The sequence below is a fragment of the Dipodomys merriami genome, unplaced genomic scaffold (assembly GCF_024711535.1).
Source record: "Dipodomys merriami isolate MVZ:Mamm:240054 unplaced genomic scaffold, mDipMer1.0.p SCAF_1, whole genome shotgun sequence".
NCBI lineage: Eukaryota > Metazoa > Chordata > Mammalia > Rodentia > Heteromyidae > Dipodomys > Dipodomys merriami.
Window position 1 is genome coordinate 142,677,634 of NW_027202270.1, and position 26,379 is coordinate 142,704,012.

General features: G+C 41.4%; 1 protein-coding gene across 1 annotated transcript; it reads left to right on the forward strand.

Annotated features, from left to right (window-relative positions):
• The first annotated feature begins 2,375 nt into the window (after positions 1-2,375).
• Positions 2,376-24,649, forward strand: Tbpl2 (TATA-box binding protein like 2). Its single transcript, XM_070018254.1, has 7 exons — positions 2,376-2,429; positions 5,465-5,907; positions 6,518-6,605; positions 9,861-9,952; positions 14,375-14,542; positions 18,332-18,426; positions 24,561-24,649. Exons 1-7 carry the CDS (start codon positions 2,376-2,378, stop codon positions 24,647-24,649), a joined length of 1,029 nt encoding a protein of 342 aa, XP_069874355.1.
• Positions 24,650-26,379: the final 1,730 nt, after the last annotated feature.

Here is a 26,379-nt window from a genome sequence, read left to right on the forward strand (position 1 = left end):
GAAGCTCTGGGAAGAATCCATTTCCATAGTTTCTTCATAATTTAAATTCAGTTTCTTGTCACTGTAGGATTGAAATCTGTCTTCCCTTGCTAGCATTCAAATGTGGTTCACTCCCAGTTCCTAGAGATTGCTCACATGCCCCACCCATTTCCAAAGCCAGCAGTGAAGAATCTTTCTCATGACAAATCTACTTCCTGCTTAGAATTTCCCTCCCAAACAGCCATTTCCTTAGGGCTTCATGAATTAGATCAGGCTTCACCAGGATAATCTCTTTCTCTAACAACAACTGAGCCTTAATTACATCTGCAAAAAAAATGTCAGGACCTCCTAGATTAGGGTTTAAATCGCTGGGAGAAGATGTGTGCATAGCAGGGTGGGGGATTTGTGGGCTCTTTCAGTATTGTGCCTACCGTGGGTCATGAGACACATTTTAAATCTGATTCAGTCAGCTTAGACTGCCATGAGAAAATACCACACACTGGGTGACTTAAACAATAAAGACATCTTGATTCACAGTTCTGGAGGTTGGATGTACAGAATCCAGATGTCAGCAGGGTTGATTTCTTCTGAGGGTTCTCTCCTTAACTGCCTTCTTGTTGAGCACTTCCACATCCTTTAGTGCTACATATGCACAATCTCAATGTCTCTGGATGTCCAAGCCTTCTCTTCTTACAATACCAGTCCTGATGGATTAGGGCTTTGACCTATGATTTTTAGGGGGAGCACAATTCAGTTCATATCAGTCTAATGGCATAATTAAGATCCAATTGTTATGAAGCTACTAGGCAGGGGCTGTGCTAAACATGTTTTTCATAGGATATCTTAATTCATTTTAATCATGAAATTACATATTATATAACATTCTAGCTTTATCAAAACATTTCTTTTTATTCTTTTGGGAGGGAGTAGAGCAGTACTGAGTTTGAACTCAGGACCTGGTGCTTTCAAAACACTGTACTACTTGAACTATGCCCTTTTTGCTTTTGTTATTTTTCAAGTAAGCTCTCTCTCTCTCTCTCTCTCTCTCTCTCTCTCTGTCTCTGTCTCTCTCTCTCTCTCTCTCTCTCTCTCTTGCCTACCTTGAACTTTAACCTTCCTATTTGTGCTTCTGTATAGCTGGGACGAAGGGCCACGACCTTGCCCTGATATTTACTGGTAAGATGAGGGTATCACAAATTTTTGGTTTGGATTTCTTTGGATCACAGTCTTCCCAATTTATGCTAACTCCCTCAGATTACAGGTGTGAGTCACCACTTGTAGCTCCTTTCTTGATTAGAAATGAGATTTCTTTTGTGATCTGATTCTTAGAGCATGTCTCTCTACTATAGTGTTTCTCCCATGTTCCTTTCTGAGGGCAGTTTCATCCACCAAGTGTTACTGAAAGGATGGGCATGTAGAGATGCAAAGATGAATAACCAGCATTTCTGTTCTTAGAAACAATAGTCAAGTAGGAAAGATGTATCTTATGTGGATGTCTCCATGAACATTTTGAAATCTCTTACTCAAAGTGTCAATTTATAGACCATTAAGTTTTTACAAAAGCTGAGGCACTAAAAATTGAAATGATTATTTCAAGCAAGGGAAACCCTCTCTGACTAGTTGGGTTCACGTTACTTTCTTGTGTGGCCTGAATCATAAATGCAGAGCAACACAGGTCATTCTGGGTATTGCCTTAAGTAATTTTTGTGTGATTAACAAAAAAAAAAAATCCCAGGTTTGAAGGTGAAAAATAATGATATAAAAATACTACACCTGTTGGTTGCTGGTGGCTCATGCCTATAATCCTAGCTATCCAAGAGGCTGAGATCTGAGGATCTCAGGAAAATCTATGAGATGCTTATTTCCGATTAACCACCAAAAAAAGCTGCAAGTGGAACAGGGGTTCAAGAGCCAAAAAGCTGCAGGACAGTGACTAGGCCCTGGGTTATCAGGATTCTCTCTCTCTCTCTCTCTCTCTCTCTCTCTCTCTCTCTCTCTCTCTCACTCACACACACACACACACACCTTCAACTGATTAGCTTAGGTACCTCAAATTCTGCGGCTTTCCTAGGCAAAAGAAAAAGAACCTTCGATTTTTCCTCACTGTCCACTGCACTCACTTTATACCACTTGCACGCGGGGCTTCTTCTGGAGGCAAAGTCAGCATCTGCAAGCACTGAAGCGAAGGACCTTTGCAGGCCTAGGTTCTGCTCAGGTGTGGGCACTGTGGTGATTGCACTGGGCGGCTCCCCTGCCCTGGGCCCAGCTCTGCAGCCCTTCAATCCCCGGGTCTGGGGGCGTGGATTCTGCCCCGCCCGCCTCACATGCAGCTGGGCTGATAAATAGGCTCTGTAGTACCTGGCTCCCCCAGCTCCCCGACAGAAGAACCTCCACCCATGGAGGAGGAGGCGTACCTCGAGTTCTACCTGGACCGCTGCGTCGCCGTCCAGGTGAGCCTGGAACCTGTGCTGCTGTCCTAGCATCAGGGGCCTGGGCCTGTGGCTGGGCCGCAAGGCCCCTAGCATCGGGGGCCTGGGCCTGTGGTTGAGCCGCAAGGCCTGTGGGCCATACGGCTTGGCCTTCGTTCTCTCTTACAGTTGCTGCTTTGTGGGGGGGGGGCAAAGTTGTCTCCTATTCCAAGTAGCCCTGGTGTTGGACATTGAAGGGATGTCTGCCTCTGACGGACAAGGACAGGTTTGAGCATGTCACCTGGAAGAGTTGGGGATTGTGGTGTTCATATAAACAAACGTGAATTGGAGCTGAGCGGAAATGGTTTATTCCTGTTACCCTAGCTACTCTGGAGGCTGAGATTGAGAGGATCAAAGTCCAGGCCAGCCAGGGCACAAATGAGTTGCTCTATTCTAAACACAAGGAACACCAAAAGGGCTGGGGATGTGGCTCAAGGGGCAGAGGCCTGTCTGGGCCAGTGCAAGGCCCTGTACAAACCTCAGTTACACCCTTGGTGTCTTTCATTGGTTAGGATTTTTTCTTCTCTTGTAGTGTTTATGGCAGTGGCTAGTCCCTAACCTAGACTCAAGCCATCTTCCTGCCTCAGCCTTCCTAGTATATGAGACACTTTGCTCCTCCTTAAGAATTTTTTCCTTGTGCAATCCATCTTAAAATGTGTTCTACAAAGGAGTTCCAATTCAACCTGTCAATTTATAAGTACAATCTGCCCTGATCAATACCATCCTTTCCATTAAGATTTAAAAAAAATTAATTATAGTTAAGTCTTACAGAAAAAAAGAGGAAGAGATCTTGAAGTCAAAGAGAAGTTTATGTTGGTGAAAAGATTAATTTTTGTTTGCTTTATGTGTGGCTACTGGGGCTTGAACCTAAGACTTCCCTTTTACTTGCTCCCACTCTACCACTTGAGCCACATCTCTAATTCCAGCCTTTTGCTGTGTAATCAGAGATAAAGTCTTCACAGATTTGTCTGGCTTTCAACCAGTAGACAATGGTTTTATTTATGTACATCTTTATTTGTTGGCAAGAATCAGCACTGAGGTGGAGATGGTGACATTCCACAGCGCTCCATCCAGCAGTGAACCCTGGCAGGAAAGGTTCTGGGAACTCCACAATAATGGTTCTGTAAAAGCTGGGGAACAATTTCTTCAGCTGTGGGGCTAAGGAAGCCATAGACTCACTTCTAGTAGGTTCTGCAGGTGAACTGGAAAAGGGGGCTGGCGAGGTTCCATCACCACCAAACATTAGTCAACATCACACCATTTTCTTCAAGTCCTTGTTAAAGTTTAGTGCCATTGAGAATATGCCATGATGGGAGAAGGAAGGAAGGCTGGGATTGTTGACATAATTAGTGCTTAGTGTCAATTGGCTGAGGAGAGCCTCTCCAGCAAGACAAGACATTGCAAGGAAAGCTCTGTGAGGAACTGGAGCCCATTGTCCCCACCTCCCACTCTGTGGATGGGCCCAGGAGAGACGTGGGCTAATGATAGCATTCTGAACAAAAGAGAGGTCAAAAGTCTTACTTCAAGAGACTAGCTTCATGTCTCCAAGTATTTTCTTTGAATAGCTGGTCACCCCTGCCACCTGCTGGATTTGTAATAACAGAGCAGTTCAGTAGGGTCCAGTCAGACTCTGTGTTAGCTGAGCTAGCTTTTTTACCCAGAGCATGAAACACCCTATGTGCACTCAGCTGTCAGAGGCACAATCTAATGGACCAGGTTATCCTATACACAGGGCTCAACATCTAGGATTTAGGCCTGCAGCTTATGAGAACCAAGGTAATAGAATTTTATTGGTAATAAAGCACATGATTTTTTTTTTAACATCAGCTACTTCCTTCAGGTGCATGCTAATTCACTCAGTGGCTGGGAAATGATAATTGAGCAGCCTTCCTTGGATTGGAAACACAATACACTGATTTAAACTATTTTTAGCATTTAAATCCCTGAGGCTCTTTTTTCCTATTGTAAATTCTTGTGACTTGAATTTTTTCTTACCTCTCCTTTAATTAGAAAAATAATGCCAAGTCTTAGTGAGTGTTGATTAGTACTTGATACTGTATCTTAAGCTTCACATATTATATTCTTTAAAACAGGAATTTAGGGCTGGGAAGGTGGCTCAGTGATAGAGTGCTTGCCTTACAGACATGAAGCCCTGGGTTCGATTCCTCAGCATCACATAAGCAAAAAAGCTGGAAGTGGCACTGTGGCTCAAGTGGCACTAGTTTTGAGCTGAAGAGCTGAGGGACAGCACTCAGGCCCAGAGTTCAGGCCCAACGACTAATAAAAATAAAAACAAAAACACCTATTCTGTTGGCAAGAGGATCACAATTTCAAGGTCAGCCTAAGCAAAGTTAGCAAGTAATTATCTCAGAACCAAAATGAAAGTAGAAAGATTGAGGGTAGTAGTAGTAAGGTGTTTAAGCACAAAGTCTTGGATTCCATACCCAAGAGTAAGAACTAAACTGACTTAAAATTTTAAAACTTATTTAAGGTGAGCACTGGTGGCGTATCCCTATAATCCTAGTTACTCAGGAGGCTGAGATATGAGGATCAAAGTTTGAAGTTAGCCTAGGCAGAAGAGTCCCAAATAACCAGAACTGGAGGCATGGCTCATGCTGTTAGAGCATTACCCTTGAGTCAAAAAGACAAGTGAGAACTTACGGCCTTGAGTTGAAGCCCCAGTGCCGGTCCCTCACCCCCAAAAGAACTTATATAAATTAAGACTTCTGAAGTTTGTGACTTAAGTAGTACATTTAGAGTGTACACATTTAGAAAATAGTCATTCAATTTCTTCTAGTACCAATTTGGATTTGGAAAATGGCAACTTATGGTTCTAACCCTAGTAAGAAAAAAAATGGTGATAAATGTTTTTCCTTCATTTTAAGGTGTATTTTTCTGTTAAGTGTGCTATAACATTTTAGTAGAGTCTTAAAAATACTCTGTAGAAAGACATGTTGTCTTCCCTCCATCGTGATATCTCTTTGGTGTAATGTTCTGTTTCATCATGTTTTGTCTAGGATGACCTTGCCCTGCCCATGTCTCCTCTGTTCAACTCAGCCATACCTTATGATGTGTATGGAGCCAATCCACCCAATCCAGGAAATGAATTTAACTCACAACTTAGAGAAACCAAAGAACCATCCAGTGATTTCTCATCTGTGGATCTTAGCTTCCTACCAGATGAACTCACCCAAGAAAACAAAGACCAGACGACTGTGGAAAGCAAACAAGAAGTTGAGGAACATTGCAAAATCCCAAGTCCACAAAATGGGCTGCCATTGCCCAGTGAAGAGGATGCTGGGCCAGGCTTAAATGGCAGCAGTCTGTCAAGTGATGTTGACTGGGCCCAACCCTCTGTAGAGAAACAAAACTCTGATGATGCCTCTCTTCTGGCCTCCATAGCTCCCATGGCTCCAATGAACCCTGTGTCCGAAAGGTCTGGAATTGTACCTCAACTACAGTAAGCATGTTTGTTTTTAAATTCAATGATGTTTCTGGGTACACGTCATATATTCATAAACATGACAGTTCCAGGATACTAGTCTAGGGAAGCGAATTTCAGAGCTCATTGTTCTTTATCAGTTCTTCATAGATTCAGGCCTTGGATGGTTTGGTTATCTATAACATGAAACACTTTATTTTTGTTTCCCAAAGAGGGAGTAGAAGATTAATAGACACATTCTTGAGGGATTGCATTATTTATGCCAAAAGACTTCAGTTACTGAAAATTGTGGTTAGGATAGGATAAACACAGAAGATGTAAAAATGTGAAATTGAATTCAATTTGCAAATTGGTTTGGCATCGCAGTTTCCATTTTGAGACATTGTTTTTAAAGAAGTTTGGAGACTTAATTTTATATAATGAAAATTTAGAAAATGCTGTTTTAGTACTTTGGGATTTTATACTTACTAGGGACCATGTTACTACATATCTTACATTGAAATATATAGAGAATTCTATCCCTAAGAAGTTGCTAAGGTGTGGCTTTAGCAATGAGGAGGTTAATAAGTTATTTTGCCATTTTAGGTTTATATCTGATATAATGTCTAAAGTGAACTTATTTCTTCAGGAACATAGTTTCCACTGTGAATCTGGCTTGTAAATTGGATCTGAAGAAAATAGCTTTGCATGCCAAAAATGCAGAATATAACCCAAAGGTAAGACTGCTCAGTATTCCTTTCAACCATTACCTTCTCTATATATTTGATTTCTTTCATATGATTGTGGGGGTGACCTTTTTTTTTCTTAAGAAAAAAAGAAAAGAGCCAAGTGTTGGTGGCTCATGCCTGTAATCCTAGCTACTCTGGAGGCTAAGATCTGTAGATTGCAGTTCAGAGCTAGCCTGGGCAGGACGGTCTGTGAGACTCTTTCCTCCAATAAACCACCAGAAAACCGGAAGTGGCACTGTGGCTCAAGTGGTAGAGCTCTAGCCTTGAGCTGAAGAGCTGAGGGACAAAGCCCAGGCCTAGAGTTTAAACACCATGACCGACAAAAAAGAAAAAAGAAAAAAAATCTTTTTGTTGGTAACAGGGCAAGAACTGAAGGTGTCACTCTCACTTCATTGTCTCCAGGCTTTTCTGCTCATGTTGGAGCTCTATCACTTGAGCTGTGCCTTCAATGCAACATTTTGCTGGTAAATTGGAAATGAAATATCTTGGACTTTTCTTCCTGGGCTGTCTTCAGACATAGCCTCAGATCCCAAACTCCTGAGTACACAGGATTACAGATTTGACCCACTTGACACCAGGCTCTAAAAAAATGATTTTAATGGAAAGCTTTGGCAACTCAAAAAGGTGATGATTACTGGGCATCAGTGGCTCACACCTGTAACCCTAGCTACTCAGGAGGCTGAGGTCTAAGGATCAAAGCTGAAAGCCATCCCAGCCAGGAAAATCCCTGAGACTCCTATCTCCAATTAACCACCAAAAGCTGGATGTGGAACTGTGGCGCAACTGGTAGAAGCTAGCCTTGAACAAAGCAGCTCAGGAACATGCCCAGACCAGTTCAAGCCCCACGATTGGCATCCCCCCCCATACACACACAAAAAAATATTATCTCCCTTTCTCTTTAGAAGTTATAAAAATAATCTCACTGTCTGTTTTGAATAAAGCAGTAACGGAACAGTTCCTAAAATTAAGATCTTGTCCTTGATTTTCAAAAATATATTTCCGTCCATCTAATTTCAGCTATTTGGGACACTAGCTCTCTTGCAATTCTATTTTATTAATGGAAATATTTCTTTCTAAATGTCTCATTAAGCTGACACTTGTATGTTTTTCCATTTATAGATTCTCTTATTTGAGAAAGCAAAATTGTTGAAGGTGTAAAGTCCATGCTTTCAGTTACTAATGTAAGACGCTGGGATTTCCTGTCCTCAAAGTTTAGTAAGCTCTAATCTTTGCCTGGCCAGAGGCAGGTGACCTGTTTTTGATGCCCTGTTTACCTAAGAGAATTGGATTGGCTAACCTCATCAACTCAGAATGATTTTCCAGGGTCTGTACAAGGGAGTCTAATGAGAAAATCCACCCTAATAGAAAGCAGAGACTTTGTAAGGATCAACTACTGAAGAGTTGAAGGATTTGTTTTTGATGTTGTGATGATGTCCTTGCTGACATCCAGATTTCACATTACCTGAATGGTATCTTTTTCTGTTACATATTGCTGGCTATGGTATGGGCAGAAATAAAGTAACAAGGTAAAATTCTTAACTTACAGCAGCAAGTGATCACGTTATTGAACCATCAGCACCTTAAGCACATTTGTATTCCCCACTGTCTACTGTTTTCCTCTCGGTTTTGTGGTGAAAGAGAATTTGGGGACCTGTCTGAACCTAACAGCTAAAAACATTCTGGCTTGGCACTCAAGCTAGCTTAAGGATTTAACAAAATGTATAGCAGATGAGAGGGCTAGCTTTTAGTAAACACCTGAAAATCACTTAAGAGGCCTTGGTCTGTTCTATGTAGTACTCTTTGCCTAACAAGCACAAAATCTTGGAGCTAGCTGAGGGAGACTCTCAGTTAACACTTCACATCTGAAATTGCCTGATATGTTAAAGTGTCTATGATCTGGAGAAGTAGCCCCAGCCCAAAAGATGGAGCTTTGCATGGAACTCATCCCCAGCTTCCTAGGGGGAGAAGAGTTAAAGGAGGGTATCTGTGTAGGAGCAGGGGGATGAGCAGGTGATTTAAGGATGTGTCAATGTTGTGGGCCAGCAGGTCTCAACTCCTATGCATTAGCACCACCTGGAATGCAGACTCATACATCTGCTCTGTAACCAACCATCCTTGTACCTTTTCTCCTATTGTCAGCATACCTACCCTTCATTCTACATGCTCTTTTCTGGTTTAGGTTGCCTAATGGATACTTGAGCCATGCTTTGTGCTTCAGTTATTTTAGTCTTAACATTTATACCTGGGCTGTCTGGATTCCAACTTCTTTTATTTTTCTCATATGTCACAAGGTCTAACTTTTATTGGTTGAAATGGGGAAAGAGGTCTCTCAAGCTACTTTTTGCCTGGGCTGGCCTTGAATTTTGATCCTCCCAAATAGCTGGAATTATAGGGGTGAGACATCACACCTAGCTCTTGGTTTGTTTTGGTTTTGTTAGGGTTTTGTGTTTGTTGTTGTTTTGTCAGTCATGGGGCTTGAACATAGGGCCTGGGAGCTGACCCTGAGCTCTTTTGCTCAAGGCTAGCACTCTACCACTTTGAGCCAGGCTCCATTTCTGGTTTTTGAGTAGTTAATTGGAGATTAATTGGAGTCTCATCGGGGCTTTTCTGCCTGGGCTGTTCCTCAGATCTCAGCCTCCTGAGTAGCTAGGATTATAGATGTGAGCCACTGGTGCCCAGCAGTTTTGTTAGTTTCTGAGACAGAGTCTGGCTGTGTGGTCCAAGCTGGCCTCAAAATTTTAATCATCCTGCTTCAGCCTCCCTAAAACTGGGATTACAACTCTGTGCCACCATGCCAGACTCAGATGTACTTATCATGACTGTTTTTTCAAAGATTCTGGGAAAGAAGGACATGTATCAATGCAAGTCTGATTAGTTATGGTTTTACATCCTATCTGCCATTTCCTGTGTAACATTGGGAGTTAAAGAACTACTTGTTTCCATGTGCACTAAGGAAAATACTCAATACTGTCATGAAGATAAATGAGAGAAAACCGATAGCACACCCTCATAGATAGGACCTGGAATTTTACCTATTAATATTATTATTTTGCACCTGGATTTTAAAGTACATTTTAAAATCAACTTCTTTTGGGGGGAGGGGGACACACCCAGACATTTATTAGCTTCTCTCCCATCCAATCTCAGTTTCTTCAAGATTATTTTCATGTGCAGCTCAGCTTTTCAGCTGGGCTGGTGTTAGCTGTTAGCAGAGACTAATTCTCCTTGGGCTTCTGTGTGCAGAGGTTTGCTGCTGTCATAATGAGGATCCGAGAACCTAGGACAACAGCTCTCGTATTTAGTTCTGGGAAAATGGTCTGCACCGGAGCCAAAAGGTAGGAGAAACCCATCACCCGCTTCTCAGAGGTGAGGAAGCATAGCATTTGGGTAAACATCGAAATAAAAGTGGTTTTCTTTTAACTTCAATTTTTAGTATCTTTAGTTATACAAAGGTTTCCACTTGTGAGTTTTTGAGTACAATGCACCCCATCTCTAATTCTCCCCATCTCTTCCAACCTATTTTCATTTTCATATCTACATTAGATATCATGACCACATTTACACACCCTTCCTCTCTCCATTCGTCTACCCTCCCTCTCCTTGACCCACTTTGTGACAGCACAATTTTCAGCTTCTCAGTACTCTTTTTTTTGGTCAGTCATGGGGCTTGACCTCTGGGCCTGAGCGCTGTCCCTCAGCTCTTCAGCTCATGGTAAGCACTCTTGTGGTTTTCTGATGGTTTATTGGAGATAAGAGTTTCACGGCCTTTCCTGCTCAGGCTGGCTTTGAACTGTGATCCTCAGATCTCAGACTCCTGTACAGCTAGGATTATAGGCATGAGTCTCCAGAGCCCTGCTTTAGTACTCATTTTGTTAAACTGTGCATTAGTTGTTCAAAGAAGTTATATCATTGGAATTCTCCCTTATATACACCATATTTCAGTTGATTTGTTTGTGCATATATGCATATGATCCATATATGTTTACATATGTTTATAATTTAGACGTGTTAGGCATAAAATACTTTTCTTTGGCAAAGTTACTTCAATGAAATGCCCGATTTTGAGATAAAAGCACTTTCAGTCTTGTCATATTGAATATACTCATATACTTTAGTCTTCCCTTCTAAAGAAAGTTAACTAAGTTATCAGAATTTGTTTTCAAGATGCATTGCTTACTATACTTGCTTTATTTTTATCTTTCTTAGTTTAAATTTTATTTTTTATTGTTAATATAAAGGTGCTAGGTTACAGTTAGCTAAGTCAGGTAAAGAGTACATTTCTTTTTTTGAATGTCACCCTTTCCCTCACACTCTCCCAGTTTTTTCCTCTTGTCTCCATCCACAAGTTGTCAAGTTGTATTGTTTTTAGAAAACTATAATAATGACAAGGGATGTTCTGAGCCTAAAGGAATACGTCATTCTCGTGGACTTTCCTCATTGTAGATGAGTGAGTAGGAATTTCTAGTAGACATTTCTGGAGCATTAGCTCAGGAGGCATCTGAAAAGCCTTGTCTTTTCTGGATCTCCTGCAGTGGTAGCACTGAGCAGATGTGTGTTATTTCCTGATAAAGCTAGCGGGAGTGCTGCTCTCCTTATAAGTTCTGGAAAATTGACAGCAAGTCATCCTTCTGAAATGCTAGGCCAATTGCTTCTCTCCTAGAGATATGCCAAGCATCCATTTTCTTCTGTGCACCCTGGCTGTCAATATACCCATTTGTATCTGCTAAAGTAGTTGGCAAAAGTTACATTGTTTCAATTTACATTTCCTCGATTGCTAGTGAGATTCAGTACAACTTCATAGGCATGTAAATTGCTTACTATGTCTTTTGCTCAATATTCTATAGAGGTTATTTGTCTTTTGTTAATAGGTTTTGCATTTAAGTATTTTTTACCATTCTATACTGTAAATATTTTCCCAGATTACTATTTATGTTTTATGCTGACTTTTTAAAACACAGTTTAAATGTCTGTGTATAGTCTATCCATTTTTTTTCCTTTATGGTTTCTATGTTTCATGCTAGGAAGTATTCCCCTGGCACAAAATTATATAAATATGGCCTCCATATGTTTGGTGGTCTTATTCGTAAGTCCTGCTTTGTAGTGGGGAAGTATAATTGACATTTTGATTCATCGAGAGCTTTCTTTGAATGATAATGCTCTGTAACTGCAGTCCAGTGGGGTTGCCACTTGTGGCTACTGAACACTGAAAAGATGGCTAATACAAAGGACTGAAATTTAAATTTAATTTAATTTTTTTTTTTGTTGGGTCCGGTTGTGGGACCTGAACTCTGGGCCTGGGTGCTGTCCCTCAGCTCTTCAGCTCAAGGCTAGCGCTCTGCCACTTGAGCAACAGCACCACTTCCAGCTTTTTTCTTTTTGTTTATGTGGTGCTGAGGAATCAAACGGAGGGCCTCAGGCATGCAAGGCAAGCGCTCTACCACTGAGCCACCTTCCCAGCCCTAAATTTAATTTAATTGGATGACTCTGGTTTAGAATTTTCTTCCTTCCTTCCTTTCTTTTTTTTTGTTGGTCATGGGGCTTGAACTCTGGGCCTGGGGCACTGTTCCTCAGCTCTTCAGCTTAAGGCTAGCACTCTACCACTTGAGCCACTGTGCCACTTCCGGTTTTCTAGTGGTTTATTGGAGATAAGAGTCTCACGGACTTTCCTGCCTGGGCTGGCTTTGAACTGCGATCCTCAGATCTCAGCCTCCTGAGTAGCTAGGATTATAGGCATGAGCCACCGGCGCCCAGCTTCTAGAATTGTATTTCAATATAAGATCATGAGTTCAAGGTCAGCTTGGGCTGCATACTAAGACCAAATCACACCACCACTACAGCATCAAAGAGCTATTTATTGCTAGTCACCTGTGACTTATGTCTATCATCCTAGGACCATAGTTTGAAGCCAGCCTGGGCAGGAAAGTCTGTGAGTAAGCACCAAAAAAGCTGGAAGTGGAGTTGTGGTTCAAGTAGTAGAGCAGTAACCTTGAATAACAAAACTCAAGAATAGCACCCAAGCCCTGAGTTCAAGCCCTAGGACTGGCGCGTATGCACACACGCACACATGCACACACACACACACAGAGCTATTTATTTCACTGTTCACTTGGGGACCTGGTCTTGCCAAGGAAATTTCAGGAGATGAATTGATGGTAACCGAGGTGAAATATGAAGTAATACTCATAACGGAGGTATGAGGTAGAGGATCTATCTAGGAGAATCGCACATTCCCTTTGGTCCAGGCAAGGATGTTCTCTCAGAATCCTCTGAGTTGCAGTTCAAAATGGGACAACCTATAAAGGAGGGCAGAGGTCACAAAATCCACTCAAGTATCACTTCTATCTGGCTCACTGTTGTGTTTTGAAAGTAACAGATGGAAAGTATCAAGTGAGAAATGAGACCCCAAATCTCAGGACTTCCCCTATGAATTGAGGCTTGGGGTAAGAAACATTTGAAGAACATACTACAAAGTTAGATTTTGTTTATTCTTATTCTGAGTGTGAGTTGGATAGCAGCCTGAGCAAAATTGAACAAATCTTAAAGAATTTTAATATTTGTCTTGGGAGAGTTTTTTTTTTCCTGGTCCTGGGGCTTGAATTCAGGACCTGGGTGCTATACCTGAGCTTTTTTGTTCAAGGCTAAGTATTCTACTACTTGAGACACAGCTCTACTTCTAGCTTTTTGGGGGTAGTTTCTTGAAGATAAGAGTCTCTCAGGTTTTCCTACCCAGGCTGGCTTTGATTTGCGATCCTCAAATCTCAGACTCCTGAGTAGCTAAGATTACAGGCGTGAGCCACCAGCACCCAGCTATACTTGGGAATTTCTTGGGGGGAGGGTAGGATGCATAATTTGTCCCATAAAAATATGTGTATGTCAGTTGATTAGTAGTACATCCTTCATCCTCATGCTTTTTTGTATGAAATTTTCCTTATTTTTTATTATCATTCCCATGTAAATACCATACACACTTTTAGACCAGGTAGATGTTGTTTCTAAACTTGAGTGAGCATCTCAAGCGCCTAGAGGGCCCTGAATTGCTGGTCCTCACACCAGCAAATCCAAGATGGGACTTGGGTCTTAGCCTTTCTAAGTAGTTTTCAGGTGCTGCTGAAGGCCTACAGCCATGTTTTGAAAACCAGCAGAACGATTCTAGTCAAAGAAAATTTTAACACAAGCAAAAGTAGGGAAAGGTGACAAAGCAGGGATGTAGAGCATTTCCTGGGAAAGGGAAAGCCCTGAGTTCCAACTCAGTATCGCCCACACAAAAGAAGACAAATCACAGTAATTTAAGAATCAGTTTAACAACTGCACATTATACTAGACCTTTGACAACATGCTGGGGATTAAGGTATGGAAGCTAAGTCCTTCTCACGGAGCCTGTGGTTTCATAGATAAATACATTGCAAAATGGACATGGTACAAATAATAAAACTAGTAAAAAAAAATGTTCAGTGTAGCTGGGCACCAATGGTTTACACCTATAATCTTAGTTATTCAGGAAGCTAAGATCTTGAGCATTATGGTTTGAAGCCACCCAGGGAACAAAGTCCATGAGACTCTATCTCCAGTTAATCAGCCAAGCAGGGGACATGGCTCAGGTAGTAGAGCACCAGCAGACTCAGCCCTGAATTCAAACTCAGTTACTGGAATACACATGCACACATACCCACAAATGTGTCTCGTGTGAATACAACACAAACTAGAAAGGAATATGGTGATTAGGACATCTTTAATCAACTATGCTTGCCCCTCCCCAGCGAAGAGCAGTCTCGACTTGCAGCAAGAAAGTATGCTCGTGTGGTGCAGAAGCTTGGGTTCCCTGCCAGGTTCCTTGACTTCAAAATTCAGAACATGGTTGGAAGCTGTGATGTGAGATTTCCCATCAGGCTGGAGGGTTTAGTTCTAACCCATCGGCAGTTCAGCAGGTATGACAGCTATCTAGATGGAATTTGCTTTTACTAAGGTATTGCAGTTACACTATGGGCTGCTTTTTGGGAAAGTGATAACTTACAAAAAAGATAATGGAGGCACAGTGGCAAAAGGGTTAAGAGACAGAGCCTGAGTCCTCCAAGGTTATTGTGTGGTCCCAGTCTTTGGAAACAGTGGTTCAAACTGCTATGTTGTCCGAGTGACCAATATAGGAAACACACACTCTTTACTGGGCTACGTCACCACTTCACTGCAGTCCTACAAAGATCACAGGCAGGCTGGTGGTGTGGTTCAAGTGGTAGAGCACCTGTCTAGCAAGTGTGAGGCCATTGAGTTCAAGCCCCAGTACTGGCACGTGTGTACATGCACACACACACAGACACGCACACAGACGATCACTCAACTAAAAAGCTCACAGGTAAAGCCAGTATGTTGGCTTGAGGCCCACATGTCAAAACCCACTGATCTCTAGGCTTATAAAATAAACACTCCAGCTTTAGTAATAGCCTTAGCAAGAAGTGATAGGGAGTAGGATTGGGCTAAGTAAGTAGGACAGGGCTGACAGCTGTGCACTAAGAAAGGCCTGGAAAAATGATAGAAGAGGGGCTATGACCTACTCAGGCCCAAAGCTATCTAGTTGTCCCGTTTTGTTCCATTGGGACAGGTGTGTGTGTGTGTGTGTGTGTGTGTGTGTGTGTGTGTGTGTGTGTGTGTGTGTGTGTGTGTGTGTGTGTGTGTGTGTGTGTGTGTGTGTCTGTGTGTGTGTCTGTGTGTGTGTCTGTGTGTGTGTCTGTGTGTGTGTCTGTGTGTGTGTGGCCTTCCACTCAACATTCTATCTTTTCCTAGCTAGTAGGCAGCCATTTTGTGACCAAGGAAGTAGACAGTGGAAGCAGACTTTCCTTAATGGTCACTTTTCTTTGATGATTTATGTTTATTTTTCTGTGTATGTGTGTGCCACTACTTGGGCTTGAGCTCAGGGCCTGTGTTTGGATTTTTTCACTCGGGACTGATACGCTTGAGGCATACCTCCAATTCCTAGCTTTCCTTTTAGATGAATTCCCAACAGAAGTTTAAAAATTCCTGTAGGTTTGTTTTGGGGGGGTTGTTGGGAATTTTTTCTCTTGGCTTAATTTTTTATTCTGAGATTAAAGGCTTCACACATGCTACCACTTGAGCAACAACCCCCCCCACCCACACACACCTCTTATAATATATAGAGATAATAGAGATATCCTTTATTCATCAGTTTTCTTATTGGTCACCTACCATATGCAACACTCTTCAAAAGTCTGAGCTTATCATGAAGTTCTTCACTTCCTAGTGTAAAATAATACATTGCCTTGATCAGTATCTTTTACTTTCTTCAGTGTAGGATTCCCTTTTTCTTTCATTCAGTGTGATCTAACTTGTAGCTTCACTGTAAACCGTGTGTGTGTGTGTGTGTGTGTGTGTGTGTGTGTGTGTGTGTGTGTGTGTGTGTGTGTGTGTGTGTGTGTGTGTGTGTGTGTGTGTGTGTGTGTGTGTGTGTGTGTGTGTGTGTGTGTGTGTGTGTGTGTGTGTGTGTGTGTGTGTCCATCCTGAGGCTTGAACTCAAGGCCTGGTCTCAATCTCTGAGCTTTTTTGCTCAAAGCTAGCACTCTAACACTTAAGCCAGAGCTCCACTCCAGTTTTGTTTTTTTGGGTTTTTTTTTTTTTTTGATAGTTTAGTGGAGATAAGAGTCTCACCAATTTTCCTGCCTAGGCTGGCTTCAAACTGAGATCCTCAGATCTCAGCCTCCTGAGTCGCTAAGTATATACCTGTGAGGAACTAGTTCCCAGAGAAAGCCTTCACTTTTGAGAGTGTGTGAAACTTTGGAACCCCCTAGACTCTGAAGTCATGGGCCGCCAGCCCACCAGTTTTAGAACCAACTCTTACTAAATATATGAAGGGCTCTGCCTGAGTTTGAAGACTGTGAGCCCTCAGTTCACAGCCTTCATTTTCTTGGCCTGGCTCTCCTCATTGTGAAGGTTTTCCAGGGTCTGCCCTCGATCTTGAAGTAGCAAGCTTTCTACTGGAAGGCAAAGACAATGTGGTATTCCAGGAGCACAGGAGCAGGGCCACCACTCCATATCCTTCACAGCCTCTCATTACCAGGACACACTTTCTGGGAACCAGAGGTCTGACATCTGCTGCAGTGAGGTCTTACTCCTTGCAAGCCTGAATGTAGCTTCCCTGCATGATCTACATGATCTGAGCTTCCCCTTGTGCAGTCTGTTCTCCAGTAGCCTTATTTTGAGAATAGCTACATCATTTCACCAACTGTCCTTTTACATTCTGACTTTTTTTTCAGTCCTGGAGCTTGAACTCAGAGCGTGGACACTGTCCCTGAGCTTTTTTGGTCAAGGCTAGCACTCTACACTTCAGCCACAGTACCACTTCCAGCTTATTCTGTGTATGTGGTACTGAGGAATTGAACCCAGGGCTTCATCATGCATGCTAAGCAAGCACTCTGCCAGTAAGCCACATTCCAAGTCCTTGCTCAGATCTTTTTAAAACCTTTTAGAATAGGATAGATGATTTCAAATGCTTCAAAATCTCAGAACCCTTTTTTTTTTAAAGTGGTTTTGTTTTTCTTTTCTTTTTTTCTCGGTCATGGGACTTGAACTCTGGGCCTGGGTGTTGTCCCTCAGCTCTTCTGCTCAAGGCCAGTTCTCTACCACTTGAGCTACAGTGCTACTTCCAGTTTTCTGGTGATTAATTGGAGATAAAAGTTTCACAGACTTTCTTGCCAGGGCTAGCTTTGAAGCAAGATCCTCAGATTTCAGCCTCCTGAGTAGCTAAGATTACAGGCGTGAGCCACTGGCACTCAAGTTTTTAAGTTTTATCATGCTAAAATGCATGTAGAGGGGCTGGGACTATGGTTTAGTGGTAGAGTGGGTGCCTAGCATGCATGTAGCCTTTGGGTTCAATTCCTTAGTACCACATAAACACAAAAAGCTGGAAGTGGAGCTGTGGCTCAAGTGGTAGAGCGCTAGTCTTAAGCAAAAGAAGCTCAGGGACAGTGCCCAGACCCTGAGTTCAAGCACCAGAACTGGCAGAATAAAATAAAATGAATGTACATGCATGCTATTGGAACTTGGAAAATCAAGAAAAAAAAAGCTTTATGCACTATTACATACCTATTTTTGCTGAAAGATGGAGAGCATATAACCAATGAGATCCAATACATTAAATCTAATACCCTAAGTTACCTCAATTTCTACCTAGGATGTCTTGAAAACAAAAATTAAAAAACAAAAACAAAATTAATTCTGTTCTTGGCTGCTGTCTGTACCTATGCTTAGGGCTAAGAATGTAGGCTGGTATAAGAAAATACTTGCCTAGCATCTGCAATAGTTATGACATACACCTTTAATATACAAGATGTATTGGGCATGGTTGTACATGTCTGTAATCCTAGTCCATGGTAGGCAGAGACAGAAGGATAAAGTATGATGCCAGCTTGGGCTACACAGCAAGTTCAAGACTGAGCTACGTAGACTGTTTCATAAAACCAAAACTATGAGTTTCCATATTCGGAGGGTATTGTCCTGAATGTGCACATACACAGATTCTCTCTCTCTCTCTCTCTCTCTCTCTCTCTCTCTCTCTCTCTCTCTCTCTCTCTCTCTCTCTCTCTCTCTCTCTCACACACACACACACACACACACACACACACACACACACACACACACACATTCTTGAATGTTTTGAGAAAGCAGATGAATAGAGCTATTTAAAACATTCTCCTTTTGTGTTTTAACAGTTATGAACCTGAACTATTTCCTGGCCTTATTTATAGAATGGTAAAGCCACGAATTGTGTTGCTTATCTTTGTATCTGGAAAAGTTGTGTTGACAGGTAAGTTCTAAGGTTATCTGATTTTCATGACATTTAATAGCTATATGCATGCTTTGCTTTTGCTTTTAAATAGTTTTGTTTGCTATAATTCTTGCTATTATGCAACACTGGAAAAGTGAAAAGGAGAAATGAATATAACATTACCCATAAGTCCCAATTCCTAAAACAGTGGGACTTACTTTCATCTTTTATGCTACTTTATGTCATATTTTTGTATATGTGTATATGTACATACATATATATGTATAGAGAGTCATCTTTACATCTTGCCCTTTTTATGGCCTGTTATAATGCATATAGCCGAACTCTGTTACCAACTCTTCAGAGATGTTTTTCAGGGCTACACAATGTTCTAAGAGGGACTGACAACTTATCCATAAAGTGGCAAGTAGTGCCATGACTTAGGCTTTGTGTGCCCTGGGGTCTCTGTTGAGACCGCTGAACTCTGTCAGTGTGGTATAAAAGCAGCTATAGACCTTCCAAAGAAGAATGCCTATATACTGTATATCATATAATAGTATCTCTGAAATTCCCACCCTATCCCCCCCACCAGCCAATTAAAAATATAAAAATCAAGCTGAGCACTGGTGGCTTATGCCTGTAATCCTAGCTAGTGAGAAGGTTGAGATCTGAGGATTACAGTTCAAAGCTAGCCTGGGCAAGAAAGTGTGTGAATGCTTACTTCCAATAAACCACTCAGAAAAAGCCAGAAGTTGCACTATGGCTCAAGTGGTAGAGCACTAGCCTTGAGGGGATAGCACCCAGGCCCTGAGTTCAATACAATTAAATAAAAATAAATGAAAATCATTACTGGATCACAGCAACAATCTTCAGGCTGGCTTTGGCCAGGGGCCCTGTGTTTCCTGATCCTGTTCCAGCAATACGAGACACACTTACTCTTCCATTGTCAGATAGGTACTTTTCTTTTTTTGCTTGCTACTTAAAAATAGCACAAACATTTGGCTATTTTTATTTCTGGTGAATGAGTGTGGATGCTCAGAAATGAAACTTTTGTTTAAGGCTGTGACTGTTTTCAAGGTTCTTAGTATAAATTGCCAAATTCTGAAAAAGAATCATATGTTCCTTTCATCAGTGTATCTAAATACCTCTTACCCAACCCTCAGCAGCAATTAAATTTGACAAAAAGAAAAGTTTATACAAGTGAAACTGATCTCTCTGATTTAAACTCACTGGTAATCAGATATAGATATAAATCAATCCGTTTACAACATAGTCAATAAATAGCATTTTATCTCTTATAAAGAGTATGCACATAACTTATCCTTTGTCTATGTAGTTTTTATTACTTTTTTCCATAGAGATTTATATGAAAGTACCATAATCATAATTATTCTTTTCTATATTTGTGACTTTTTCCAGATGGCTTACTTTTTACTATGTTTATAAAAGTTTTTTTTTAACCTTGAAGGGAAATGATTGAGACTTTTCTATGTCATTCTATTAACTATTTGCTATTTTACTCTTTTCTACCAAAATAAGGGCTAAATTTATATGGCCTGAGCCAACTTGTTCTCTCACCCTCCCAGTAGCCAGCCAACTTGACACTATTATTCTTCTCTTCTTATTAATTCATGATGATGCCTTTTTTTTTTGGTCAGTTGTGGGGCTTGAACTCAGGGCCTGGGTGCTGTCTCTGAGCTTCTTTGTGCTCAAAGCTAGCAATCTACCACTTGAGCCACAGTGCCACTTCTGGTTTTTGAGTGGTTGGAGTCTCACAGAAACTTTTCTGCCCAGGCTGGCTTTGAACCATGTTCCTTAGATCTCAGCCTCCTGAGTGGCTAGGAATACAAGCCACTGGGCACTCGGCTTATGATGCTGCCTTTTGACCTACGTGTTTATATGTGGGCCTGATCTCCAGTTCTGCTGGGACCATACTATTATAAGCCTAGTGTGATTTTTCCCTATATAACTAAGAAGGCCATTTTCCCCTCATTGCTTCACTTTTAACTTCCTGGCTCCTCTTGACTTTTTAAAATTTTCTTTCTTTTCTTTGTGTCTGTACCAAGGCTTGAACTCAGTGCCTTGAGCTCTTGCTTGGCTTTCTTACATATGGTTGGCACTCTACTACTGAGTCATACCAGTCTGACATTTTGCTGGTTTATGGGAGATGGGCGTTTCAAGGGGGCCTGGGAATGTGGCTTAGTGGTAGAGTGCTTGCCTAGCACACATACAGACCTGGTTCAATTCCTCAGTACCACATAAACAGAAAAACCTGGAAGTAGCTCTGTGGTTCAAGTGGTAGAGTGCTTGCCTTGAGCAAAGAAGCTTAGGAACAATTGCATAGGCCCTAAGTTCAAGCCCCAGGAATGGCAGAAAAAAAAAGGGTGGGGGAGTTTCTAGAATTTTCCTACATGGGCTGGCTTCAAACCATGATCTTCTGATATCAGCTCCCTGAGTAGCTAGGATCACAGGTGTGAGCCACCAGTACCTGGCTTGAATGCTGTTTCTTCCAAAGAACCTTTACAATTTCTCACAATTTCATCTCATCTAAAAATAGATTTTTCTAACTACCTGAAATAATTTGAGAAAAATGCATAGTCATCAACTCAACACCTAGCAGAGTGGAATATGCAAAATGATTTGTAATTTGCTTCTTTTCTCTAAGAAATAACTGATATGTCTTCAAAATGCAAAAAAGCATGTCTGGAATCCAAGGATATTTTCAACAGAGCAAAACTAATTTCCTCATATGCTCCCAACATAGAGTCTAGAGTAATTAAGAGCCCTGAGTGACTGAAGTGGTTTATTTTTACATGTTCTAGGGGAAGGGGATAAAGCCTGCAGAGCTAATTGAATAGTATAGATACTAGAGATAGATATTACCCTACTTAATGGAACAATCTTTTCAAGTTCTTTGGAAGGACACTTTGACATAAATGCTGTGTATTGTTACAAATCAGTCTTATTTTTAAAAGTGCACATGGCCAAGTTCAGTCCACGTTTGTGTTGCAGGTTTAAGTATCCTTAATTGAGATCAGCTTTCTTCCTTACCTGAAATAAAATAACAAAGCTCTCTAGCTGGGCTGCAGTGGCTCAAGCCTGTAACTCTAGCTACCCAAGAGGCTGAGATCTGAGGCTGGTGGTTGGAAGACAGCTAGGGCAGGAGAATCTGTGAGACTCTTATCTCCAATTAACCACCAAAAAACTGGAAGCAGAGGTGTGGCTCATGTGGTAGAGCACCAGCCTTATTTTGTCCTTATTTTATGGATAAGGAAACTGAAACTCAAAGGTTGGGTAATATGTCTATTGTTTCAGAGCTGTTTTGTGGTAGAGCTGGCATGGCAGCATTTGATTTCACAGCCAGTCCTTCCAGTGCATTGGGCTACCGCATTTCCACCTCACTCACCAAGGTTAGGAAATATGTTTATTCCCCAAAGTGGCCATCATTCCAGCCTGCAGAGAAATAATGGCAAGCTTTCCTTAAGAAGCACCAGTCATCTAATGGGAGTCTGGCACCACAACAGGACTTAACTGAGTATTAATAAGTGAGACTACAGCCTAATTGAGATTCTCTTAGTGTGTGTGGGTGTGTGCACACGCATGTGTGCTGGCACTAGAGCTTGAACTCCAGCCCTGGGCACTGTCCTTAGCTCAAGGCTAGCACTGTACCACTTGAGCCACAGCTCCATTTCTGTTTTTTTGGTAGTTGGTTGGAGACAAGAGTCTTATTGACTTTCCCAGCCAAGCTGGATTTGAACCATGATCCTCAGATCTCAGCTTCCTGAGTAGTTAGGATTACAGGTATGAGCCACTGGCACCCAGCTCAAAATCAGTTTCTTCAGAAACAAAAACTTTAGTGCTGAAACCAAAATCGGCTGAGACTTGAGGACCTTTTCCTACCCATCCACAGGTACAGACTTTCATCTGTTAGTATTTCCCCACCCCCAGCCCTCATCTTTCAGGCTGGAGGACCACAGCTGTACTTTCATTACCTCTCAAAGCAAACAATTAAACCTTATAAGTAAGTACTTACTCTTGGATTCTTTAACTTAAATTCAGAACATAAATTTAACCATTTTATAAGGAACAGGACATTCATAGTGTTACGTGGATGTACTTCTATTCCTGCCTAGTTGTAAAATATTTTCTTAGCTCCAAAATAAAGATGTATCATTAACCATCTTCCCATCTCTGCTCCCCGCCCCCAGCTCCTTGTAACCACGTTTCAGTTAGATTTGCCTATTTAGGAGCAGTTCATAGAAATGGAATACATATGACTTTTTGTGTTTGACTTGTTTCACTGACTGTGTTTTTCAGATTCATCCACATGGTAGCATGCATCTGTATTATCACTCCTTTTAATGGCTGAGTAATATTCTATTGCTATAGCTACTACAGATATTACCAAAGTAACGTTCTATTCTATAGCTGCTACAAATTTTTCTCCCTTTGTGCATTGGTGGACATGTAGATAGTTTGCAAACTTAGCTTGTTGTGACTAATGCTATAGTGTAAGTCTGTACTATTTGAGTTCCTGTTTTTAGTTTTAAGAAATGTTTACCTAGCAGAATTGCTGGGTCATGTAGTAATTCGATAACTTTTTTTGAGGATCCACCCAACTCTTTTCCACAGGAGCAAAACCGTTTTACATTTCTACATCTCCACATTCTTGCTACCAGTTATTTTCCTATAAGAAAAATTGATTACAGCTGATACTTGACTCTGAATCCCCATTCCTAGCTTTTTCACAAATCTATGGCTCCTTCTTTTGGTAGCTCCCTGTTCATGAGTGCTGGAGTTAGAGCAGATGACCACTTTGCAGATTTCCTGCAATTTTTATGAAGCTTTCTTGTCCAACTCTGTAGCTCTAAAGGGAGAACTTATGAATTCAGCTGTTTCCCATTTCTCTTTATCTAAAAAGGTAAGGTTTTGTATTCTCACTAACCTCCTTCCTTCTTTGCTGCTTCTTACCCATACAAATGTCAGTGAAGAGTTTCCTGGCTCTCAGAAGCCCTCTGAAGTGGCGCTATAGCTCAAGTGGTAGAGCGCTCGCCTTGAGCTGAAGAGCTGAGGGACAGCGCCCAGGCCCAGAGTTCAAGCCCCATGGCCGACAAAAAAAAAAAAAAGAAGCCCTCTGCACTTTGGAAGTGAAGAGAGACGGACTGATAGTTCTCAAGAATAGGGCTGTCTTAATTCATGTTTTACCCCCGTGTAAGCTCTATACAATTATGTCCTAATTAAAGATCCCTCAAAACCTAAGACTTTAAGGATGACAATGACATAGTTTCCTTCTCAAATCCTTTCCCACATGTTACCATTAAAAAAAAACCCTCTAGAATAGCTGTGCTTTCGTAGAAATGTGTCACTGTTAAGGAAATGAGCTGTTAACTAGTGGTGAACCCAGTTCACATCAAAGGAAGTGCATTCTGTGGTTAGCTCAGTGGCCACAGGTGTTGATGAGGGTCACTTGGGGTCATGTTTATGACACATTCTATAGTTCTACTGAGCTCTATGTGGCTAAAGATAACACAGTGGAAGTTCTAAAAGCTCCTGCTCAAGGGTGTGTGTGTGGGGGGGGGGAAGGTAAAATGGCTAAAGTCACTAGTCTTTATTGGGAACAACTGCCACTTCTCAGATACAACTAGGGATATCATCCTATTAAAACACACTGGAAAGCTAGGTATGATGGTGCATGCCCATAATCCCAGTGCTACGGAGGCTAAGGCAGAAGGATTGAGAGTTCCAGGTCTCACCTGTCTCATACACACATACAAAAGCCAAGTGTGGCACCTCATGTTGTAAGTCTGCTGTTTGGGAGGCAGAGAGATCAGGAGGATCAGAGTTTGAGGCCAGACTGGGTAAAAAAAAAAAAAAAGTGAAGCTCTCATCTCAAGCCACAAGCTGTGTAATCCCAGCTATGTGGGAAACGTAGGAGGATCATGGTCTGAGGCCAGTCTGAAAAGTGTAAGAACTTACTGAAAAATAACAAGTTTGGGGCTGAGGGCATGGCACAAATGAAGAATGCCTGCCCAGCAAGTACAAGCCCCTGAGTTCAAACTCCAGTATAGAGCCCCCCACCCTGCCAAATTTTTTTAGTGACATGAAATCTTAGTGATAAGAAAATTTTGTATTGTTTTTATATTAAAATGATATAAACTTGTGTTTATTTATAGGTGCCAAAGAGCGTTCTGAGATCTATGAAGCATTTGAAAACATCTACCCTATTCTAAAAGGCCTGAGCAAGCCAGGTGCTGAAGGCTGAGATCTGAGGATCTCGGTTTAAAGCCAGCCAGGAGAAGGAAAGTCTATGCGACTCTTATCTCCAATTAGCCACCAGAAAACAGGAAGGGGAGCTGTGGTTAAAAGTGGTAGAGTGCTAGCCTTGAGCAAAAGAGCTCATGAACAGTGCCCAGGCCCCACAACCAGAAAAAAATAAAAATAAAAAATAAAAGGCCTGAGAATATCATTCAATAGTTCATATTATACTGGACTCCGCTACATTTCACTGTAGACAGTGACTGTATAAGTCAGCTTGCCTAAGAAATGAAAATTCCTTATTCCAAGTGACTCTTGTATGTTATTTTAAAGAACGAAACAAGTAAACTTATTTCAGAATTTGAAAGATTTTAGGCTTCATTAGAACAATAGTATGGCATCAGTGCTGGATTCTTGTTCTAATGTAATACATCAACATGTTCTCTGAAAATGCCCAGCAGTGCAGGAAGCCTGCCTTATTTACCCATTTACTACAGAAGGTTTAGACCAATTTCAGTTTAAGAAAAAGAAATTTAAAAAAAGGGCTGGAGGCATAGCTTGAGTGGTAACACCAACTGAGCAACAAGAGACCCTGAACCCAAATACTGGCAAATATATATGTAAAAAATATAATATATTGAGTGGATAATCCTAATCATTAATTATCAGGCACTGTGAAGGATCCTGGTAGGAATACAAATGCAATATATGAAACCTTTTGAATAAACAAGCCAATCCTTTTGAGACCAGACAAGATGTCATATGCCTGTAATCCTAGTTACTCTGGAGGCTGAAAATGGGTGATTATACCTGAGGCCAGCCAAGGCAAAAAATTATCAAGACCCCATTCTAATAAACAAGCTAGACATGCTGGTACACACCTACAAATCAATCTATGAAGGAGATGTTGGTAGGATCTCCAGACCTATCTAGAAAAAGGACTAAAGCAAAGAGGCTTGGAGGTGTGGTTCAAGTGCAGAGCTCCTGACTAGCAAGCGCAAGGCCCCGAGTTCAAACCCTAGTACCACCCTCACCAAACTCAAACTCTCAAAATCCCTGATTATGTCCTTCACCAAAGTACATAGATTTGTATAGTGTGTGGCAGTGAACACCGCTTAGCACCTGAGACAGCTGTGTGAGAAATCCCAGCTAGAAAAAAAAGAGCACATTCATCTAGTATCTGGCCTACTGAAGTAATGCTTGAGAATCACTGACCTACAAACCCATTTCTCTTTTCCCCTCCTTTACAGGTATATGCAAAACTAATTACTGTGATAGAAATTTTCTCACCCACCCCTTTGTCTGTCTAGACACTTTAAGGGAAATCCTAATCATGTACTTAGTTCAAATATCCTTAAAGTGTAGCCCAGGGCAAGGAAGTGACAGATTATTGAGTGTTGAGAGCTGGCCACGGTGGTTACCTACCTGTAATCTCAGCACTTGGGAGGCAGAGGTAGGAGGATGCCAAACTCAAGGACTATATTTAGGGAGACCCTGTCCAAAAACCCCCAAAATGAACATCAGTTTTTGGAAATCATAACTTTGATTTGCTGGTTAGTTTGGGCTCTCAGTGAATTCCTGGTAAGAAATAGATTCCTATTAAACCTATTAGAATTAGGCTTGCTATTAGATTACATTTGTTAATTTTTGTCGGTAGGAACTGTCCCTGAGCTCTTTTTGCTCAAGGTTAGCACTCTGAGCCACAGTGCCACTTCCTGTTTTCTAGTGGTTAATTGG

Coding starts and splice junctions, on each gene's coding strand:
- Tbpl2 (XM_070018254.1), top strand. CDS start 2,376: ATGGAGGAGGAGGCGTACCTCGAGTTCTACCTGGACCGCTGCGTCGCC. Junction 6,606..9,860: donor ATGCAGAATATAACCCAAAG/GTAAGACTGCTC, acceptor TTCTGTGTGCAG/AGGTTTGCTGCTGTCATAAT. Junction 9,953..14,374: donor GTCTGCACCGGAGCCAAAAG/GTAGGAGAAACC, acceptor GCCCCTCCCCAG/CGAAGAGCAGTCTCGACTTG.